The sequence below is a fragment of the Chroicocephalus ridibundus genome, chromosome 4, assembly GCF_963924245.1.
Source record: "Chroicocephalus ridibundus chromosome 4, bChrRid1.1, whole genome shotgun sequence".
Lineage (NCBI taxonomy): Eukaryota > Metazoa > Chordata > Aves > Charadriiformes > Laridae > Chroicocephalus > Chroicocephalus ridibundus.
The window spans coordinates 34197993-34219449 of record NC_086287.1 but is presented as its reverse complement, the minus strand read 5'-3'; the positions used below and the strand labels follow the sequence as shown (position 1 = coordinate 34219449).

General features: G+C 36.5%; 1 protein-coding gene across 2 annotated transcripts in view; it reads right to left on the bottom strand.

Annotated features, from left to right (window-relative positions):
• PRKD1 (protein kinase D1) overlaps nucleotides 1-21457 on the bottom strand; it is a 134460-nt gene that overhangs the window by 50549 nt on the left and 62454 nt on the right. For both annotated transcript variants that reach the window (XM_063332325.1, XM_063332326.1), the window contains exon 2: nucleotides 14337-14475. In XM_063332325.1, coding sequence (XP_063188395.1) covers nucleotides 14337-14475 — 139 coding nt within the window. The remainder of the gene's footprint in view (nucleotides 1-14336; nucleotides 14476-21457) is intronic.

Genomic DNA, 21457 nt, shown 5'->3' with positions numbered 1-21457 from the left:
TGGATTGTTCAGCCTGGAGAAGAGAAGGCTCCAGGGAGACCTTATAGCAGCTTTCCACTACCTGAAGGGGGCCTACAGGAAAGCTGGAGAGGAACTTGTTACAAGGGCATGTAGTGGTAGGATGAGGGATAATGGCTTCAAACTGAAAGAAGGTAGATTTAGATTAGGAAGAAATTTTTCACTATTAGGGTGGTGAGACACTGGAACAGGTTGCCCAGAGAGGTGGTGGATGCCCCATCCCTGGAGGTGTTCAAGGCCAGGCTGGATGGGGCTTTGAGCAGCCTGGTCTAGTAGGAGGTGTCCCTGCCCATGGCAGGGGGGTTGGAACTAGATGATCTTTAAGGTCTCTTCCAACCCGAACCATTCTATGATTCTATGATTCCCTGGCCAGCAGCCACCTCCTTACTGGGCAGGACAGTGGGGAGCTAACAAATGTAAGGCTGTGAAGTGAGCAAATGAGCCAGCTTGGGAAGCATTCAGGTAAGGTAAGAGCTCTGATCTCCTTGGTTCTTAAATAAACTCCACTATCCAGATTCACTATGGGTTGTTGTTTACATTGTCTCACCCATGATTTAAGCAATAAACTGTAGGAGATAATAAACCATTTGCAATTATTTGTCCAGTGCCAGCTCAGACTGTTATGGAGAGTTTTAATAAAAGATTAACATTTATGAGTCAACACGCTTGATTCATCTGTACATTCTGATTTTTTAAAGTTCAATTTTAATGTACTTTTATTAATTTGACAATGATTCCACAGTTTCAAACCTACAAACTATACAGCACAGTAGGTTTTATATTAATTTGAAATCCCAGCATAGAATTTTTTCTTTATGAATTTACCCATTTTTCACCAAAGTAGAAAAAGCAGCAATACCTTCATTCACGGATTCAGGCCCTGTTAATCATAAAATTACACTGCAGAGGTATTAATTTAGCATAGGAAAACAAAATTAAATACTCTACAAGTTTACTGGAGCTATTGATGCAGTGTTCAAAATTAACTCTGACTACTGGCAATAAGAGGCAGGTCCAAATTAAAAATAAAGCCTCTTGCTTCTTTTCTGGGCTCACATTGATCTGAATTAAATTAACTGATCACAAAGTAAACACTATGTGTCTTTCACATCTTTATTTCCTCTGACTTTGTTTTCTAAGTTCTTCACAGATCTTTTCCAAGGCTTCCCAAAAAAAAATAAATCAAGTGATGGATTACATAGTCACCGTGAGAATTTGCACCACAAAAATTAGAGGTGTTCAAGAAGAATTAGTAGTACTTGTAAAACTTAACGAATTCCTTCAAGTTTCTTTCATAAAAGGTTAAGAAAATGGTTTGTTATATGGCAAATAAATGCTGATGGCCAAAAGTGTAATGGAAGTAAAAATACAATGTTATGCTGAATTCACTAAGGAACATCTGTGTACATTAAACTATTTTTAACACTCTTTAATGTGAACAATCTGCAAAAGTTTAGATATCTCTTAAAATTATGCTAAGAATTCATAAATATATATCATTATACACAGAATATACACAGGTGGGGGGGTGTGTGTCTGTGAGGTGTTTGCATGGCATCATCGGATGCCCACGGCCCCTGATGGGATGCACCCAGAACTGATGAGGGATCTGGCTGATGTTATTGCAAGGCCACTTTCCACAATCTTTGAACAATCATCAAGACTGGGAGAAGTGCCCAAAGACTGGAGGAAAGCAAATGTCACTTCTACCTTCAAGAAGGGCAAGAAGGAGGACTCGGGGAACTACAGGCCAGTCAGCCTCACCTCAGGCTGGATGGGGCTTTGAGCAACCTGGTCTAGTGGGAGGTGTCCCTGCCCATGGCAGGGGGGTTGGAACTAGATGATCTTTAAGGTCCCTTCCAACCCAAAACATTCTATGAGTCTATGAAAGTGATGAAACAAGTAATCCTGGAAATATACGACTACTTCTGGAATATGCTTTAGCGTCTGCCTGACAGATAATGCTTTCTTCAGGTCTCAGATCTTTTATATGGGAACATCAGAGACAATTAACGGAAGCATGACTGTATACAACCATTGTGTTTTCTCAGCCCCACTCTAATCTTTCTAGGATAACACTAGAAAAGGGAGAAGGGAACCTAAAAATGCTAAGGAAATGCACAATTTGCACATGAAATGCCCAAGATGACATAACCTGGAAGAAATAAATTAGTTATGGCTCTGAACTGTGGTTGATTTTTTTTAAATGGATTACAACAATTCAAGAATGACTCATCATGGAAACATCTCCAGTCCCTGGCCAAGTAGATCTAAAGGTCAAAGATAAGTAAAATGTTTAGCGAATGTATCACTGCTCCACTGAAGCTAACAAAAGTGTTCTATTGACTTAATAAATTTACCCAGGATTTCAACCATGCACATAAATAAATGGGATTGAAATTAACATCATGAAATGCTGATACTAATATTCCTCACTTGACATTCTGTGTTCAGTTTCTGTGAGACCAACCCAAAAAGAAGTATAGCAAGAGAGAAGAACTGATGGATGAGAAAAAACACTGGAGGCATGGAAGAAACTTCCATACAAGGAGAGATTAAAAGACTGGAATTCTTTCATCTGAAGAGAAAATGAGTAAGAGTTTGCTGAATTCAAGAAGAGGAAGAAGCCAAAAAACCAAACCAGGAAACAAACGTAACCCCTGTAGTATAACCTTCTGCACCAACAAACTACAGTGATAGGAGTCTTCATGTCCTACAAAGCAGGCAAGTTCTCCAAACTTCTTTTTGAAAACAAGTTACACCTTAACTAGGTTAAGAGAAACGTTCTTGGGGCCTCTTTAAGAGCCAGAGTGAGCCAGAATTCAGTTAGAATGACATTGTCTCCAGGCTTGAGTCACACTACCATCCAGATATAAAAAACAGCAGACTGCAACCTGTGGCAGTTCCTGAGACTCTTCCTCCTTAGTTTCCGTTTCAAATTGTTATATTCCCCAAGGGAAGGAGGTTTGCTTGTTTGTGCTCAGACCTGCTTTAGCTACAAGCCTCAAGCACTTCCTAAAAGAAGATGTGTATCTTACCACAAAGGGTTGCAAACTTCATCTATTGGAAATAAACATGAGACTCTGTATTGCTATTTGCTCTCTCAAAATACCAAAGCCAGCTGTCAGCCAATTAAAGTAAATTTGATGAGTTTAACAGTGATATTGAAAGACATATTTTTTTACGCAAGCCATTATTTAACTCGAAACCTACTGGAGCAATGAGTTATTGAGACCATGAATTCAGAGAGACTGAAAAAGTAGGGAGATTCTCCAAACAGTAGATTTTTTTTTTCCTGGCATATATCCTAGCAGTGTAGAATACACTGTTGACAGGTTAACAACACAACTCGTCTGATAGGCGAGTTATTCCAAGCGTTCCAATTTATTTTTCAATTATGCTACTCTCGGAATCATCTACAGCTACTCTGCATTCAAGACTCACTACTGTCAATTAACAAACACAATAATACAAATGTTTGGTCAAGCACATATTGGCCAAAGAAAGTGTCAAACAAACATATCAAATAAAAACCTTTATGACAAATCAAAGAGTTTTCTGCTTAGCCTAAGCAAGGCTTGTTCCTCATTACATGTTGTAGCTAGTGAAAATGAAGTGGGAGAGGTAGTTGATGGAAGAGGATGGAGTCTGATCAGGAAAAGAGAAATCTTCAAGTTTTGGCAGTTTTATGATTACAATCTGTGTTAGTAGCAGAAACAACTGAAAGAATATGAAAAATTGAGAAAATGAGAAAGAAAATTTAATTGAAGTTTCCTTATTCACATAATCAAAAAAATATTTAAATTTTTTGAAGAGGTGAACAATTATTTTTCTAAAATACATCTTTAAGTGAACCTATAGCAGTGGTCTCCAAAGTTGGGTGCCCACACTCCCAAGTGTGCACGAGACAATCCATTAGGGTGCAGGACAAAAATATTAGAACATCAGCAACAAATGTAAGTTATAAATAAATAAAGATACATATATTAGGGGTGTATGCTCAAAAAATTTTTAGTGATAGGCTGCACAATAAAAAACTTTGGAGACCATTGATCTATAGGACTTTGTCACTCTACCTTTAAGAAAAGCTCAAGTGCTATTAAAGACACATCCTGTGAAATAATTCATAGCCATGTCCAAGTTTCACACACCACAGAGTAAGGAAAGACTAAGTAGATTAAAGAGATTTGTAAAACAGTAAACAGAGTTGATTCATCGTTTGATGGAAATATGTTTTCTATAAACACGCACTTCTGTTTTCTCCATCAATGCCTTTCTAATTATAAGCATTTCATATTGATTCAGAATGCTAAGCAGATGAAAACACCACATTAAAAGTCCAAATGACCATAGAAATATCCATTAAAATATAGGACAATGTACTACAGACTCCAAGTTTCATTCACCACCTCAAGTCATTTGAGAAACGGTCAGCTGAAGTAGGGCCTGAAGTATAACACTTGAATAATCTGCTGAGCTACTGTTACTAAGTGGGTTGTGTTAGACTCAGTCAAAATGAGAATATCTCAAACCTTTCAAAGAAGGATAAATGTAATGCGTAATATGTTAAAAAAAAAATCAGTAAAAATGAATAAGAAAGGGGGGAAAAATGCCTCATCCAAGTGAAAATAAGATATTTTAAGGAAAATAAGGGGGTTTGTAGTTCAGAGGATTTAACATACTTACCTAATATATAACATAAAATGAACATTAAGAATTAATTAGATCTACCTCAGAAACTGATAGGCATAATCTACGAAGCCTGGAATCCTGCCTTTCAAAGAGAAGTTCCTAAAGCAGCATCAGCATCTGGTGATATTTCCCCAGACCACCACCTCAGATTCCCACGCTTTGGAGATGAAACATTCGCTGAAGCAGAGAGGAGGTGACCAAGACAGATGACACAGTGACATTACAAGCGTTTGCTGTTTTGTCTGTATTCCTTTCCTAAGAATTCCAAGACCTGTAACTTGCTTTTCTTGACTGGTATTGAGCACTAAGATAAGATTTTCATATTATAACTTGAACTTCTCTATTTTTGGTAGTATCAGCTAACTCTAAGCCCCTTGTTACGTATAAAAAAAAGCAAGAAATTCCCCTGACACTTTATATTGATCTATACTGAATTTCATCTCTGGTGACACTGACGCTTTACTGATCATGCTTTCCAGATCATTTATGAATATATTTAACAGCACAGACGTAGGAACCTCTGCTAGTGACCTGCTTCCACTGTGAAAACAGCATATATTTCTACTCTTTGTTTCCTAAGTCATAAATAGTTATCTATCCATTTGAGCATCTATCCTCTTCTTTCATGAAAGCATAGTTTCTTTAGGAGCCTTTGGAAAAGAAAGTGTTTGTAGGACTTCTGGAAAACCAAGTACACTATCACAACTGAACAGAAAACTTGATATTTTCATTAAATAGCACACCACTAAACTCAAAATATATTATCTCTGAAAACTGGACAATTAAAGGTGTACAATGTAAGAGGTCCAATCTATTAGCTAGAGGTGGAACAGTGAGACCTCATAAACAGGTCCTGCCCTGAGAGAAGGATGTGTGTGTATTTGTACACATGAGAAAACTCATCTTCCTTACCAATAGACTTCTTCCCAAAATGTGATTTAATTTTTTTATAAATACAAGACGACTTTGTTTATGATTACCAATTAATCAAGCTTTAAAATGACATCTAAAATATTGACATGAGAGAAATTACTCATGTTCAAAAAGCTTAAAAGCATGAAGGTAATTTTGTTCCTATGAACAAATACACTGCTTGCTTTCTTGCAAATCCACATTCACAAAATCTTGCAATTATTTCAGATTTTCATCTGCTGAAATAATAATTAAATACAAAAAACATATAGAAAGACACAAGGAAGAATAACTAGCATGGTCTGTATTTCTGTAAGAGCGCTAGAAGCAAAGTTGGCACATTACCTGCTTTCCCTACTAACATTTTCCTGTCGCATATCATTTTACTTAGTGTGTACTGTTGATGATGCAGCCAGAGAATATAAGGAAGTGATGATGTTGAGATAGGATATCTATTTTTTTCATCCTAGTTTTACCTACTCCTTCCTGCATCAGAAAGAAAGGAATGGAAGGGCAAGGACAGGCGAGGAGTTCAAAAAGATTACAAATACGAATCTTGAAGTCTGTATCCAGAAGGTAACAACGTTTTAACACTTACGAGCTGAAGAAAAGACAATCAAGCAGACAAAACATAAACAAAGAAGGAAAGAATTTTAAAATCTTAAGAACTTCAAACACAAAGTCATCTATCTGAAATTCATGATGCAAGAACGACGTAGGCAAATGAACAGCAGGGGATACAAAATCAAGCCACTAACCTAACCAGCAGTGAGCCTTACTTCTACAGAAATAAGAAAAAAGATGACAGCTAGAAACAATTCAAAGGACATAGAGGAAGAGTAATTTTAAAAGGTATCATCTTGGACAGGGTAGAGAAAAGACAGGAGTATTTCTCAAAGACACCAGAAAAAGAGGGTGTTAAGGTAGCCATGAAGACACCAAGAGAATGATGTTTTTCAATCACAACAAAGCAAAGTCACAAACTATGAACAACTACATAAGCACTATAAAATGATGTTCAACGATACAACATCATCAGGAGCTGGAAGTCTGAAGGAGCGGGCAGTCAAGCTAACATTACAATCCAGTTATATGTTGATATATAGCATTTACTATAACTGCGTAGTTATCCAAGGCTTTTACTCAGTTCAATATATTTTATCATATACAAGACAGTATAAGCTGCACTGAATCCAAATAAAATGCCAGCATCTAATGATCAGATGGTGTACTCTGTATGTGATATTAAAACAGAAACAGCCTCTTAACAAAAGCAGTGGATCAATTCCCGCCCTCATCAGCTCAGCAAGAGAACGCAAAATAGCTGCTATTTGACTTTCTTGCTTCAGGAATCCTGCCAAGCTGAGCACAACTGTTCACAGCAAGCAGATGAAGTACATTCCACTAATTTGCACAAGATGCTTACATTTCATCATCTGCCTTCCAGTGGCTGGGAAAGATCTCTTGCATCCCAATGTAATTTTGCCCAAAATAGACAGAATTTTTATAAGCAAACTCATATAAAAACTCTAAATATAAAATTGCGTTTTGCTCTATATAACATAAAAAGACTTAGCAAATTTACATAGAAGTTTTTAATAAACTTTCATGAACAACGTAGAGCATAGGACATGAATTATGTTGTCAAGAACAAAAGCCTGGAGGTATCCAAAGTAATTGTTTCCTTCAAGGCCTCAAAAAACAAGACAAAAAGAGTCAGAGTACAGAAGTATAGAGCCACAGCAACTCTCATTTGTCAGCTTGTTCTACAGAGTCAGCGTATGAAGGACTGTACCTCTCGATTCTTAGTATCTCTACATTGGTGTTAACTAATAGCAGTTGAAATAAATAATTTTTAAAGGCTAGTCAAAAGAATAACAAACAGCTTCAAAAACTATAAGTTAAGCTTAAAGAAGCTAGCTTATCAGAGCAAGCACATGTTCAAATCTACTGTGAATTTTATATTATATTTTTTTGGTGATTCGCATTTGCATCCTTCATTTCATGAGTGGAACATGAAACTTACCTTTGCACAGATCCAGTTGAAGCTTGTAGCCCGTCTTAATCACATCAAGACGGAAGAACACTTTTCAACTTAAGCTCACCTTACATAAAATTTACTTCCTTTTCCTGAGCAAACAGTTAAGACTGCATCTTAGAGAGAGACCTTCAAAGATGCAACTTTCGGTTCCTCTTCCTTTCAGTGTTTACGACTGACTGGCTGCTCATTTCAAGCCACCTTTGATTATAGCTTTGACTGCAACTTCTGTACCTTGCTTCCTGGTTTGGGCTGCCTGCTAATTTTTGAGAGTATTCTAATCAAAGGGAACCCTTCCTACGAATAGAACATGATAAAAATCCTTTCTCCAAAGATTCAGATCCTGTGGCAATCTGAAATGCAATTTAACCAAGTAAATGTCAGGTTCATTGAACTCCTTAGTGGAGATTTCCACGGCACTAGTAAAGGACTTTACTCTTCTGCTCATCAGGAGACCGTTTCTTCTAATATTTTGAAGAAGAAACGAAATAGAATATGCATAGTTAAGAAAACGGCAACATGGCAAGCGATACGTTACTGACAGAATGGTATTAGTGACAGTGTTCAATGAACACCCAGGAGTATAGGCTAATAAGTCAACTGGGTTCAACATACAAATTTGTGGTTTTAAGTAATACATTTCTGACATACCCCTGTATCTCCTATACAAGCACTATCACAATCCCATGTAGTCAATGGAAATAAAGTATTAAAACAGGTAATATTTAAAAGACTACATAAAAGGAAGAAACCGTGTAAGAGGTGAAAATAAAACTGTATTTATGAGGGCTACTAATGCTCATAATGAAAGTTCCCTTTTCCTCTTTTAATGTGCGATTGACTGAATCTGTAACTCAGCACACCCTTTTGCTTCCACTCTCATAATAACGCCTGACTTTCCAGTTCCAAAATACCAGAATCTATATTGGCACTGAACGGCAATTCCTCTGGCTGACTGCAATTGCCTGTGCTTATCTCCTCTGGAGCAGTCGGCAGACAGACACACAACATTTGTTCAGCGAGTTACGCAATTCTTACACTCCATTAAAACCCTACTGCATAACGCACCAATGCAAAATGGAAGTAATAGTGTTCCTTATGAATATAAAAGCAGAGCAGGTGCTCCATTCTGAGCTGATTAGATTTCTTGTGTTTCACCAGAAACCTCTAGCTCTACCACAAACTGTTTCACTTATATTGTATGACATCTGCAGGTACAATTTTCTTCCCTAAAATGGACTAAAGTGCTTCAGCTACAATGAGCAACTCCTGTCAACTATAAATTCTTCTAGATAATTTTTCTTATTTTTCGAGGACCTGTAATAGGAGCTCTAAACCAGAAGATGATCAAATTTATTATTCCTTAAACTGTCAAGAACAGTACAGTAAGAAAAAAAAAATATTCATCACAGGTTGTCCAGCCTTTATAAAAGACCTTGTAATTAAGTAAACTACAACGAAAATTAGAAAACGCATAGTGTTAGGACAGGAACTCATTGTATAACCCCATAGCACTAGCACTGACAGTTCAGCTTTGTCTACCCTGACCAGTATCGACATGTGCAATAAAAAATGAATGCAGCAGATCAGTATAGCATTTGACATCAGATATCAGTGCCTCAGGGGATGCTTACCCACAGCACGTGGAGTTTTCAGCATCAGAGCTGTAGCAGTAACACTTTGTTCTACTGCCTCTTTCAGACATACCATTGAAAAACAATTGCTGTAATATACCTTGAATTTACAGACCTTTAGAATGTATATTCTGTTCAGATATTTGTAATGTAAGCTAAAAATAAAACACTTCAGCCAGTTCAATGTTAGCATCTGAACATATATTGCTTTTTTTTTTTGTCCTCCCCACTGCTCAAATGCTCAATATCACCAACCGTGATTGGCTCAAGGCCAATCTCTCCTGTTTTCAGATGGGTTTTTCCTCCCTTCAAAATAACTTTTCAAGGCATTTCTAAATTATTAAGTATCATGAAAAAAAAAATAATCTATGGCTCTGTATTTAGGTAGCCTTTTTCTTTTTAATTAAAAAGGAGCGATAACCCACCTTCTGTTAATTTGTGACGCACTATTGCCAAAATCTATAATAATTTGAAACTATGTCTGAATATATGTCAATAAAAAACTGCCTGCATTAGTTCGAATACTTCCCCAAATATGACAGACTGTTTATACAGTTTTTTTCTGTTCTCCGGTGTTGCAGAACTGGGCATACTTTCCTTCCCTCCATGACACAGGAGTTTTAACACTGCGGAAATGAATTGCTGCTTTTAGTTAAGGCTTATCTATGGGAGGACACTGATGCGCTTGAGCATTTATGGAGGAAATGCATTTAATTTCTTGTACGACTTGAGACACCTGACTGAAGGCTTTCATTTGTAAAAGTCAGTCAGGCCATGACGTATTACAAGCTTCATTTGCTGTCCTCTGCATTTAGAGAGAAAGGAAGTCTTCTGAGCGCAGTGAAAAACAGATGAGTCGAACTAAATCCAGCAATTTCTGCAATGTTAAAGTTCCTGTGCAACTGGGGAAGGAAACCATTCCCAATGCTTTACTATTAGAAAAGGTACTGTGTGGCTGATCATCTACTTTTGCTGTAGTGTTTAGGAGCTGATAATACAGCATGTCAATATAGAAAACACGTCTTAGCAATTATTCTTCACTGGGAACTCCTGCAGTAGGACAGGACTGAAAGATTGAAGATTGAAAGCAGACACAAGTTGATGAAAGCTGGGATTCCAGCTTCAGGAAATCACACTGAGGAATCTGGTATGACAGTGCAACTGAAAAGGTGCAAACACCTGACCCACCCCTTTTCTCGGTTTTCAGCTGTTAAACTCCTTGAGGTATCACCAACTGATGACTGAGGGGTCTCCACTCCTCCTCCTCTGGCAAACCTCATGTTGTTGCCAAGGTTTCATAATAAGATCTCTTTACATGGCTAGGTAGGTAACAACTGGTTTTGTCTGGAGCTTTTTGTTTGGTTTGTTTGTGTTTGATTTTGGTTGGGGTTTTTTGTTTGTTTGTTTTTTAATAGCTGATTTCAGTGTTTTATTAAAAAATCACCACAGTGGGTCTAAGAAGCAGCTTGCATCAATTAACTACATCACTTTAAAACTCCCTGTGTGCAACTGTACTAGCAAAGAGGCATTTGTAACCTACAAAGGTAAGTCACATGAAGAGGTATGAGGAATGAAATGATACTTCTTGCTGAACTCACACCATTGTAACTGGGGAGACAAAAAAAGACCTCAACTCCAGAACTATGTGAACTAGATGCTTCACCAGTCGTTCTACATGAAGCCCCATATAATTTTTGGATTATTTATTCAATTTATTCAAGATACAACAATTTTCTTAATCTGTGAATTTCCTGTATTAAAATGACTTTCTAAAAGATTTGGATGCCTTAAATTCTCTATTTTCTTTTTATTTTTTTTATCCCATCATGACACACTGCTACAGTTGCACAATTTTTTATACAGTCGATGCACTTGGTGAATTGCAAAAGAAAAACAGTCCATCACAGAAATGGTATAAATCAATAACAAGAAGATAATAAACACATATAAATTTCTTTCAGGTGTTCATCATAATTAGAACCACATAAAATGATACAGCTCATCAATACTGTCAACAACTGTATAACAGAAGTATTAGGGAGCATATAATAGTGCACTCTGAGGATTTACCTTTAGCTAAAATTTGGTTACTAGAACACGATACAACAGTACTTTGCGATATTAAAAATTCCAGGCCTTCAGCCATCAATGTATACGCTAATTTGGAGGGCAAGAGGAAAAAAATATACAGATCCTTGGCAATTGTAGGTACCAGCCACAGGTTGACACAGCGCTGGTTTAATATCTTTCCTCTAAATATTGCAGAGTTGCTTATGCTTCACCACTTCTGTGGAGAGATGCTTCACCTAAAAAATAAAACCATAAATCCCCTAATTCTCTTAAACAACTTAGTTCTCCTTTATCACTTGCAAGTACTGCATGAAGTGCTGCTCTTAAAGACTTAAACAGCTACTTGCCCAGTTTTAGCCAACTGGAAGATACATGGTCTCCATTTCAAAAGCACATAAGCAGTACATCAAATAAAGCAACAAATTCCTTCCTGATTTTTTTCCACCACATCTGATTTACTGATCTGGAGTGATTATTTTCTGTGGGAAATATGAAATAGAGATTACTGATATCTTTTCAAAAGGGAAAAATTTGTTTCCTGATGTGGAAAAGATGAATGATGACCTACAGGAATGACGTGCATTATTCCTTATGGTACTTCTTCCTACTCTAATCAAAGAGTATCAAAAAGGGTAGTATACAAGAAAACAGTATTTAAAAAACTCAGTTGGCTTAGATTATGTGTCCTAACTCTTGCCCCCACTCTTTTCAACATCCATTAGGACTCTGGCTTTATCTTCACTAATCCTACACTCTTCTATAGATTCAACTTCTACCTTTATATGACTTACGCATCTCCCTATTTTTAAGCATCTTTCCAGAGGCTCTAACTGCATGTTCCAACTGCAAAAATGAAGTGCTTCAGAATCTTCTAGGTTTTATTTATGAAATACTACCTTTATGTCTTTACAATTCCAGCACTCACTCTACTGCGTACCCTTGTAAACTTTGCACCATTCCTAGTCACATACCTCATCCCTTCTTACATCTAAGGTTTTGACAAGTCCTATTGACACCTAGCGGCATCCCCAGACTTCATCTATATTCCAGTCACATAATTTCTGCTCATTTCCTACTTCAATTAGAGTAATCCACTCTTTATAGTCACTCTGCTGACCAAGCATGTTCCTTAAATCCATTTATTATTCCATTGCCTCCAAAATTTGGTCTTTCACCTCATGATTCACTCAGACTACACCTCTTCTTACAACCCTTCACCTGCTAGTCACCTTCAGACTATAACTTTCATTGTCTGTTTTTGCACTTATATTCTCAACTTATCTCCTCTGAGTCCTTTTGTACTTCCTAGGATCTAAATAGTTATTTTCTTTTGTTCTACTTTTTCACCTTCCACACCATCATTTATACCTGTCACACAATCAATAGCCCTGTACAAGAAGCAACTAGCACTTCTCTCGGACAACCATCAATAAATAATATATATTTCTAGAATTTTATTTACTTCCCCACCTAGAATTTAAGTTTTCCCCTTCCTTTCCTAAACAATTTTAAAAATAAACCACGTAAGGAGTGAGAGCAGCCCTGGCAGGCACTGTTACGCAAGGCTTTGAAAAAGCAGTTACTCTATTTCCAATGGACATTTTTATGGCACTTCATAAAAGCTAGAAATCCTTACTTTAAAAGGAGCTAGGTCACCGTTAGCAAGAATGATCTTCACAATTTCTCCACAGGTAATTATGAACTGACTGCATCAACTAATATAAAAAAGTATACTCTATCCAATTAAATATTAAACTGTTGATACTTCATGTAAGATACGTGAAGACCAATTCTAATTTTCAAGCTAGTCCGTTAATTAAGTAAATGTTAAAATATCTGTTGTATTTTGTTGATTTCATTGTTACTTAACATTTTGCTTCTAACGTGCTTCTTTGAAAAGGGTTGTGCTGCCACACAGGATGATTTTTTCATAGAATCATAGAATTGTTGAGGTTGGAAGGGACCTTTAAGATCATCAAGTCCAACCTTTAGCCTACCCTGACAAGAGCCACTTCTAAACCATGTCCCCAAGTGCCCCATCTACCCTTTTTTTAAACACCTCCAGGGATGGTGAATCCACCACCTCCCTGGGCAGCCTATTCCAATGTTTAATAACCCTTTCAGTGAAAAAGTGTCTCCTAATATCTAATCTAAACCTCCCCTGACGTAACTTGAACCCGTTTCCCCTCGTCCTATCACTTGTCACCAGGGAGAAGAGGTCAGCCCCCATCTCTCTACAACCTCCTTTCAGGTAGTTGTAGAGGGTGATAAGGTCTCCCCTCAGCCTCCTCTTCTCCAGGCTAAACAACCCCAGCTCCCTCAGTCGTTCTTCATAAGGTTTGTCCTCCAGACCCCTCACCAGCTTTGTAGCCCTTCTCTGGACACGCTCCAACACCTCAATGTCCCTCTTGTAGCGAGGGGCCCAAAACTGAACGCAGTACTCGAGGTGGGGCCTCACCACTGCCGAGTACAGGGGGATGATCACTTCCCTAGTCCGGCTCACCACACTACTCCTGATAAAGGCTAGGATGCTGCTGGCCGCCTTGGCCACCTGGGCACACTGCTGGCTCATATTCAGCCGGCTGTCAACCAACACTCCCAAGTCCTTTTCTGTCAGGCTGCTTTCGAGCCACTCTGCCCCAATCCTGTAGCGCTGCATGGGGTTGTTGTGACCCAAGTGCAGGATTTATAATATGTAGATTATACATATTTCAAATGACTTATTAACCTGTTGCTTAACTAGTAACATGGACAAAATAAAGGCTGTTAAAAAGTATACAGTGCAATAGGAAAAAATAAAAGGAATTAATAGGCATAATATGCCCGTATACGTCTGCGAAAAATTTTGACAACGTAGGTGAAAGTCCATACAAACAAAATCTTCTTTTTCTTGAATCCTAACTGGAACAAAAATACTGTAGAACTTTTTGATTGCAAAAGCTTGACAGTAATTTTCACTGTTTTTTAGTTACCTGACAAGACAACTTCAACTAGGTCTCCTTCTTGAATATCTGCAGCTGATTTCACCAACTGGAGAATGTTTTCAGACGTAGGGTCATGGCGGAAGAGCAGAATTTTGTCGTACATTCCGTAGAAACCACATTCTGGAAACTGCAAATACAAACCCATGAGAATTTACTACACTGTAAAATACAATTAATATAATTAATTTTAAGGGCAGAGTAGTCCATGCCTCAGACTAGTACCAAACAGAACATATATATTTTCATATATGACAATATTTATCACTATATTCTGAAAAAGTTTTCCCCCCAAGCAAGTAAGATCATTTGCCTTCCTTGTCCTCTGTGAGCAATGTGGTATCTACTAGGAAACGAGAGAGAAATAAGCGCATCCCTTAGCCACTGCTGATAACTTTTCAAAGACAAGTTCCTAAGCAAGGTGATCTAATTAGACCCTCCTGGAGCAGGTGTTTGGACCAGATGTCCTACGGATGTCCCTTCTAGTCTATATTATTCCATGATTCCATGATCTCTCCCCAGATTAGTGACAAAAAGGAGGCCGGAAGAAACAGATTTCAGCTCTGTCTAAGATGCAATGCCTAAATGATAGCTCATTGGGAAAAACCTATTTCTTGAGACTAAAGTTACTAGACACCTACTACCGTAAGTTACTACACACATAAAACCACATTTCCTTGAGCACCTTTATCATCTACTAATTAGGAACTGAAAGAACTGGCAATCTATTACCAAAGTTTGAGAAGGTTCGCACCAACATCAGCACGTGTACTTCTGAACAGGCATCACAATTACATATATAAGAGATATATATTTGTAAACTTCTCTAGTAATCAGTTAACCATTCATATTCACAATCTCAGTCAAATGAAGAGTCACAGTAACAGCAAGGTGTACTTTACCATGTTCATAAAGCTGAAAACGGCTTAGTATGTCATGTTCAAGTTTCCAAAATATTTCTCACTGATGATTACCAACTCTATGTGTACCAAAAACCTGCTCTCTAAAAGCTTGGTCTGTTGCCTTCTAAAACTGTTATGCGTGGGTTTATTCTTGTTAAGAGGAGCAAAAATGGTGTTTTCTATTTTCATGTTCCTCTGTAAAATAATGAACACTAAATAACCTAGTTCTGTAAAAGATATGCATTACCATAGTCAAAACTTACAGAAGCAACACCAGGTGGAATGAAATTAGTAAAGATGGATACCAAATTTTTGTTTATTTAAAATAAAACTGTCATATAGGCCACACTTCTAATGGAGTTGTTAGCCAGCCAAAAGTCACGTTTTCTCATGAAATAACCAGTGAAGTAATGAAATGCTGCCCTATTTGGACAATTCCACTGTGCAGGCACCTTCTACTTGCTTCATACTCTCCTTAGAAAAGTGCCTTTTCCTATGAAGCAAGGAATCATTCTTGATCATACACAGGCAATATTATTGGTGCCTACACATCAAAACCATTCAATGTTTATTCAATTACCAGAAGACACGTTATATGAAGGAATCATATTAGCTTTAAGTTATGTTAAAAGTTTACGAAGAAGGTAAAACGGCAGAGTTTTGGAAAGGAAATTTAGACAAAACTGATTTTCATTACCCAAGAACGCGAATCCACGTGTTGTTTTGTCTTCCTGTTACTCTATGGCTATATTTTAATGCTAAAGTAATATCCTCTATCATCTTAACTGAAGGGGAAGAGGAAGAAGAGACTTGGAGTTCCAGTATAATTGAAATCAACTCCTAAATAGAGCAACAACAGTAATGTTCACCTAAGGGAAGAATTTCTGAGAAACAGTGAAAATCCTAAAAAAAAAAAAAAAAAAAAGTATCATGGAATATTCTTAATTTTGCATAAAGACAGCATAACCTAGATGACATTTTCTCCCACAGTCCCAAATGTGAAGGTAAATACTTCAAGTATCACATACTTAAGATGCAGTAAATATTAAGGATTAAAACTATAAAAATAAGCAAAATGATGTTGAAGGACCTTAATTCTCAATTTGTTTCCAAATCTCATTAAAACAATAAATTATTCAACCTAGTGCCAAAAGGATTTTTCTAGTTCAAGAATGAATTAATTTTGTGGCTTAGATGTGAAATAGTTACTCTAGCTTTTAAAGAAATTTGCTTTACATTAAACCTAAGTGTGAGTGAATCAAAGATTTCGAGAGATGTAATCGGAACTGCAGTTATCCTCTTCATCCATAGGTGTGCTAGCATGGCCTAGGTAATAGAAAAGGAGATGACACAGGCACTAATGGACACCTGAGTGTCCTACAGACTCGTCTAACCCAGCAGCGCTGAGCTGAACCTAAAAGCCTGCTGGAGCCATTCCGACGCCTGCGTCGTGGATCTCCATGGCTGGAGAAGCTCTTCTTCCCTCACTCCAGCCCTTGAGCTGGCAGCGGGCAAATTCACTCTTCTCAAACATTTTAAATTTAGAACACGCATGAGAAAGTAATCCCAGTGGGATTATAATTTTAATTAAGCAGATTCCTACCTTGATACAGTATGCAAGCCTTATGACATGTCATAAGAGAGAGAATTTCCTTTTACAGAAACAGTGAAAAATTTAAAATATCTTTCAAAATGGGCACTGCTGGTCTTTTTCAAACACTGAAAGAATTTTCTCGTTTCGCTGGATTTCAGAGATAGTACAGGCATTTCCCTCTAAACTCACTATGACTTAAATTGTTTGTTCTCTCTTTATATTCCCATTCCATTTGCTCTTTTCAAATTAGCTCAATTTTTTCTACCTTTAAAAGTATTTGCTATATTACATGTATAAACATGTACTTTGAGATATCCTTTATTATATTCTGTAGAGAAAAATAAATTCAATCACAACATTTTTTGGTAAATTATATACAAGAGTTATCTTCTGGGTTCGAGTTAGTTTTCCCCAGATAAACTACTCTCATGCCAAGAAAGCCATTTTGATGGTGTGATTCTCCAAATACAACATTGTGTAAGGACCAACTGTTGCAACAGTGACAAAAATATTCCCTCAGCTAAGCTTATTCCTGCCAACAATAATGTTGATATGCACAAACAAAAGTAAATAAAAAGCAGCCACATTGCTTCGTACTGCAACACTATAAATAGCATTTATTTTTGCCAAATACAGGGCAAAACAGGAAATCCATATATGTCGAGCTACTTAAAAGCTAACTAAAGCTAAGCTAACTAAAAACTAATTAACAAGAATGGCATTGGATCTAAATTCCCAACACTAATAAAAGCCCTTGTTTTGGTATAATAGCTACATAAAGTGGAACTACCGGGAGTAAAACGGTCATTGTAATTCCTATAATAAGGAAATAGAATATTTCTGTAGGAATCAGAAGAGTGGAAAATTGTTTACATGGGGTTCAGAAAAAGAATCTATTTCTGGATGCTTAACAAGGCATCAATAGTCATTAAGACAACTGTCCAACCAACACCCTGGTTGCCTACTCCAAGTGTGGAATAAAATACATCTTCTTAAACTGCTTTCAGTGTGGTTTAATCGAAGGTACATTAGTTTACAACTGAAACAGGACAAATTACCTTTACAGCATAATAACTTGTTAAACTGCCACAGCTTAGTTATGTATTTTAGTTTGCATATTTTCAAGATCAGCCCTCTAACATGATTTACATCACTTACAAACAATTTTGTGTTCCAGATCAGGCATTTAGCAAAATTTCTTTATTAATATGTCTATCCACAGTCTTGATGTTGTTATTTATTAGATAATTTCCAGTATAAAGACAAGAAATACTGGACAGCATGCTTTTAAGACACCTGAAACTACAAAATATATTTGGTGTAGGAATGAAAAGTACAGCACATCTGAAGAGAAGTTGAAAATATGGTTTGCCATAGACATTGAAGTTCTGGAAAAGCTGAGAGTACTTTTTAATAAATTTTCCAAACTTGTACTTTCAACTTTGTTACTTAAGTTCAATTTATGAGGGATGTGTAAGACCATTAGGAAGATATATCATGTTAGATATATCCGTCATAAAAAGGAAGGTTCTTTAGCCTAGACACACACAGTCCCTGTCTGGGATCCGGGCATAAATGGTTGCAGTCTTAAAATAAATAAAAGACTGATGCCGATAACAAGGGAACAATTTGTTTCTCCTCTGCACGGAACATTAAGGATTAGCAAATCTTAAATACAGGAAGGTGTACAATACAGGGAATTAGACTGGGGACAAGGAAAGCTTTGCAAGGGTAAGAATTTTAAAAAAGATCTTATTGTTTGCCTAAGAAAGTGAAGGTCTATTACTGGAGGGGTTTTTAACACAACAAAAATCAACAAATGTCAGGAATCTGAGAGCTGATCTTTTTATGTTGGGATAGAAGGATAAAGTAGATAACCTCGTATGACCCAACGATCATGATGCTGAACATCTAGTACAAATGGGGACAGTTTTGATTAAAATGTATGCCTAAATGTGTATTACTAATTTTTATAGTATTTATTTACTTACTTATTAAGTACAAGTCTCTGTCCGCAAGCAATGCTAAATTTTGCATGTGCCTATCCACAGTCATATTAGGTCAAAAAAATGCATGACGTAGCACGACTCTTCTTGATAAAACTGTCATTATCATACAGAGGAAACTGCATTATAGATCCACAGGTTTTGTTCATTAATTTACTAAATCAAAGGTAATTTAATAGGAGAAAGATTTTTGAAAAATTAAAATATAAATTATCCCAAGATGATGTACGAGTACTAGCTTTGCTGTAAGAGCAGTTAATGTTGTCCAGCCTCGCTATGTAGATGCCATTCATTATTATGTTTATATCAGCGCAATAGCACTGTATCGTTCCCCCATTCTATATTACTGGTAAACAGCCTGTAATGTACCACAGCGATATCGTAGTCCACTACGGGAAAACTATTGTGAAGGCTGCATCACATATAAACTACTACCACTCTCAAAGCAAACTATTATCTACTCTATAACATCCTCTTCTGCTAGAAAGGAAATGCAATATACTGTTGTTCATCATACTGACAATGACATTTTTAAAAAATTAATTACTCTCACGAAGAAACAAAATTCTCACAGTAAATAAACTGACTGTTTACCAGGCTTAGAATTTCAAAGAAGATCTGGATTCTGTGCCCTTTACAAGGCTGCACTGAGTTGACTTACAATTTAACTACTACTGATCAGCGCAACTATTTATAAAGCACATACATATAAGTTTGCAGGATAAAAGGTTTCAGTCATTAGTGTAAAATAGCATTCATGTAGACAAACAATTATGTCACAGTAGAGTCAAATTCATTTCAGGCAGCTTGATTAGGAAAACTTGTAATTTAGAGATCATCTCCCCTTAAAATCAACTTTCAAGGGTGGCAGAAGGCGATTGAAGTTTTAGCAAGATGATATTTCTGGATCAAGCTGCAAATTATTTCTTACTTGTCCACCTTAAAAAGAAAAATTGAAATATTCTATTAACAAGACAGTGTTCATTACTGTTGCTTGTAGTGATTACAAACTTATTACAATTCTAAATACAATGCGTTTACTGTTGGCTAACAGTGATTTAAATTTGTTAGCTTATTAGCTTTAAAACTATTAATATTTACTGAATGTATGTGCAACGATCATTCACAGACTGTGAATACCACTTTAGTACTACTTTAATCAATCACATCTCCACAAGGAATAAAATGTATATACACACTTCAAGGGGTGTGATTACCCCAAGGTTCACTTCTAAAAATTTCAACAACAAAGACCTGAATGTCAGTTTTCAGTATTCCCACTCTTGAATTTTCAACCATGCTGGTCTCATATTACACCAATAGCTTCTTTTTAAATGTACTGTAATATTACCACAATATAAGTGTATTATTTGGGAAAAGCATAACAAGACTTTTCTTCTAAACACTGAGCCTTAGAAACCTGCTGTCTAAACATTCATATAAAACATGTTTCATATGATATTGTAGCAGCTTTTATGGTAAAAAACAGGAAACACTACTAGCATTTGAAGCCACCCATAAGCAGACTGAAGTTATGTGCTTCTTTCATTTCCTGAAAATATCACGTAACCGTTATCTACCCATAAGACTTGGAAAAAAATTAAGTGTATATATATATATATTAAAAAAAAAAATGCTTTTTCAGATGAAAAAAACTGCTGGTCAGGATCTCAAGTAATAATTTGGTACTTCTCAGGTTGCAGGCACTATGGCAGCAGATTATCTATAAAACACAGGGCAAAAGGAGGCTCGGCATTAACCTTTCCCCAGCAGATATCAAAGCAGAAGCAATCATTGAAGTGTTTTTATCCTTAGCAACTGTAAACATCTCAAGAAAATCCACCAAAATATTTCACCAATAACTGTACTGAAGCCAAATGATTATGCAAATTCTGGGTTTTCATTTAAAAAGACTTCAAGTGATACTAGAAAAAATATTGCAGACTCATATTAAATTTCACTAACTAGAACATGTAATTCTAAGTATTCAGTAATTCATTTAATCCATTATCCATTGTATCAGTCAATAATTTTAATGGCATGTGTCGATGCACGTGCAAACACAAGCTGAACTACGTATGTCCATAACTGTACTAACAATTGTTCTCAATACAAGGATCAAAGACAAACTGCTGAAAAAAAAATTGGTGGTATTTAAAAATGTGTCCAACTACTGTGACAATCAAATGGTTTTACTCTTAAAGAAACAGAATTTTCAAAGACCTGATACACCTAAATTGTAATGTATTTTCCAATATGAACTGGGAAGCTTTCAATAATTAATAATAATTAATCATATACATAGTTATTTGATGGAGAAAGTATCTGGCCTTCCTCTTTGCCGTAGTAAAGCACAATTTCTAATAGAAATTAACTAAAATGAAAGGTGAGATTATCTAAAGTGAGACAACTCTCTCACCAGTTTGTTTTAATAATCATGTGTGTGGAAGATTAGCACAGTAGATATCTCAAGTGAAAAACTGATAAATATCTGGAAGAGCTGGAAAACGCATCCTCTAAACACCGATATTGGTTTCAGTGCAATTACTAATGTAATCCAATAGTTGAAAAAGTGTGTTGCTGTACTACAATTTTGCACATTTCCTGTAA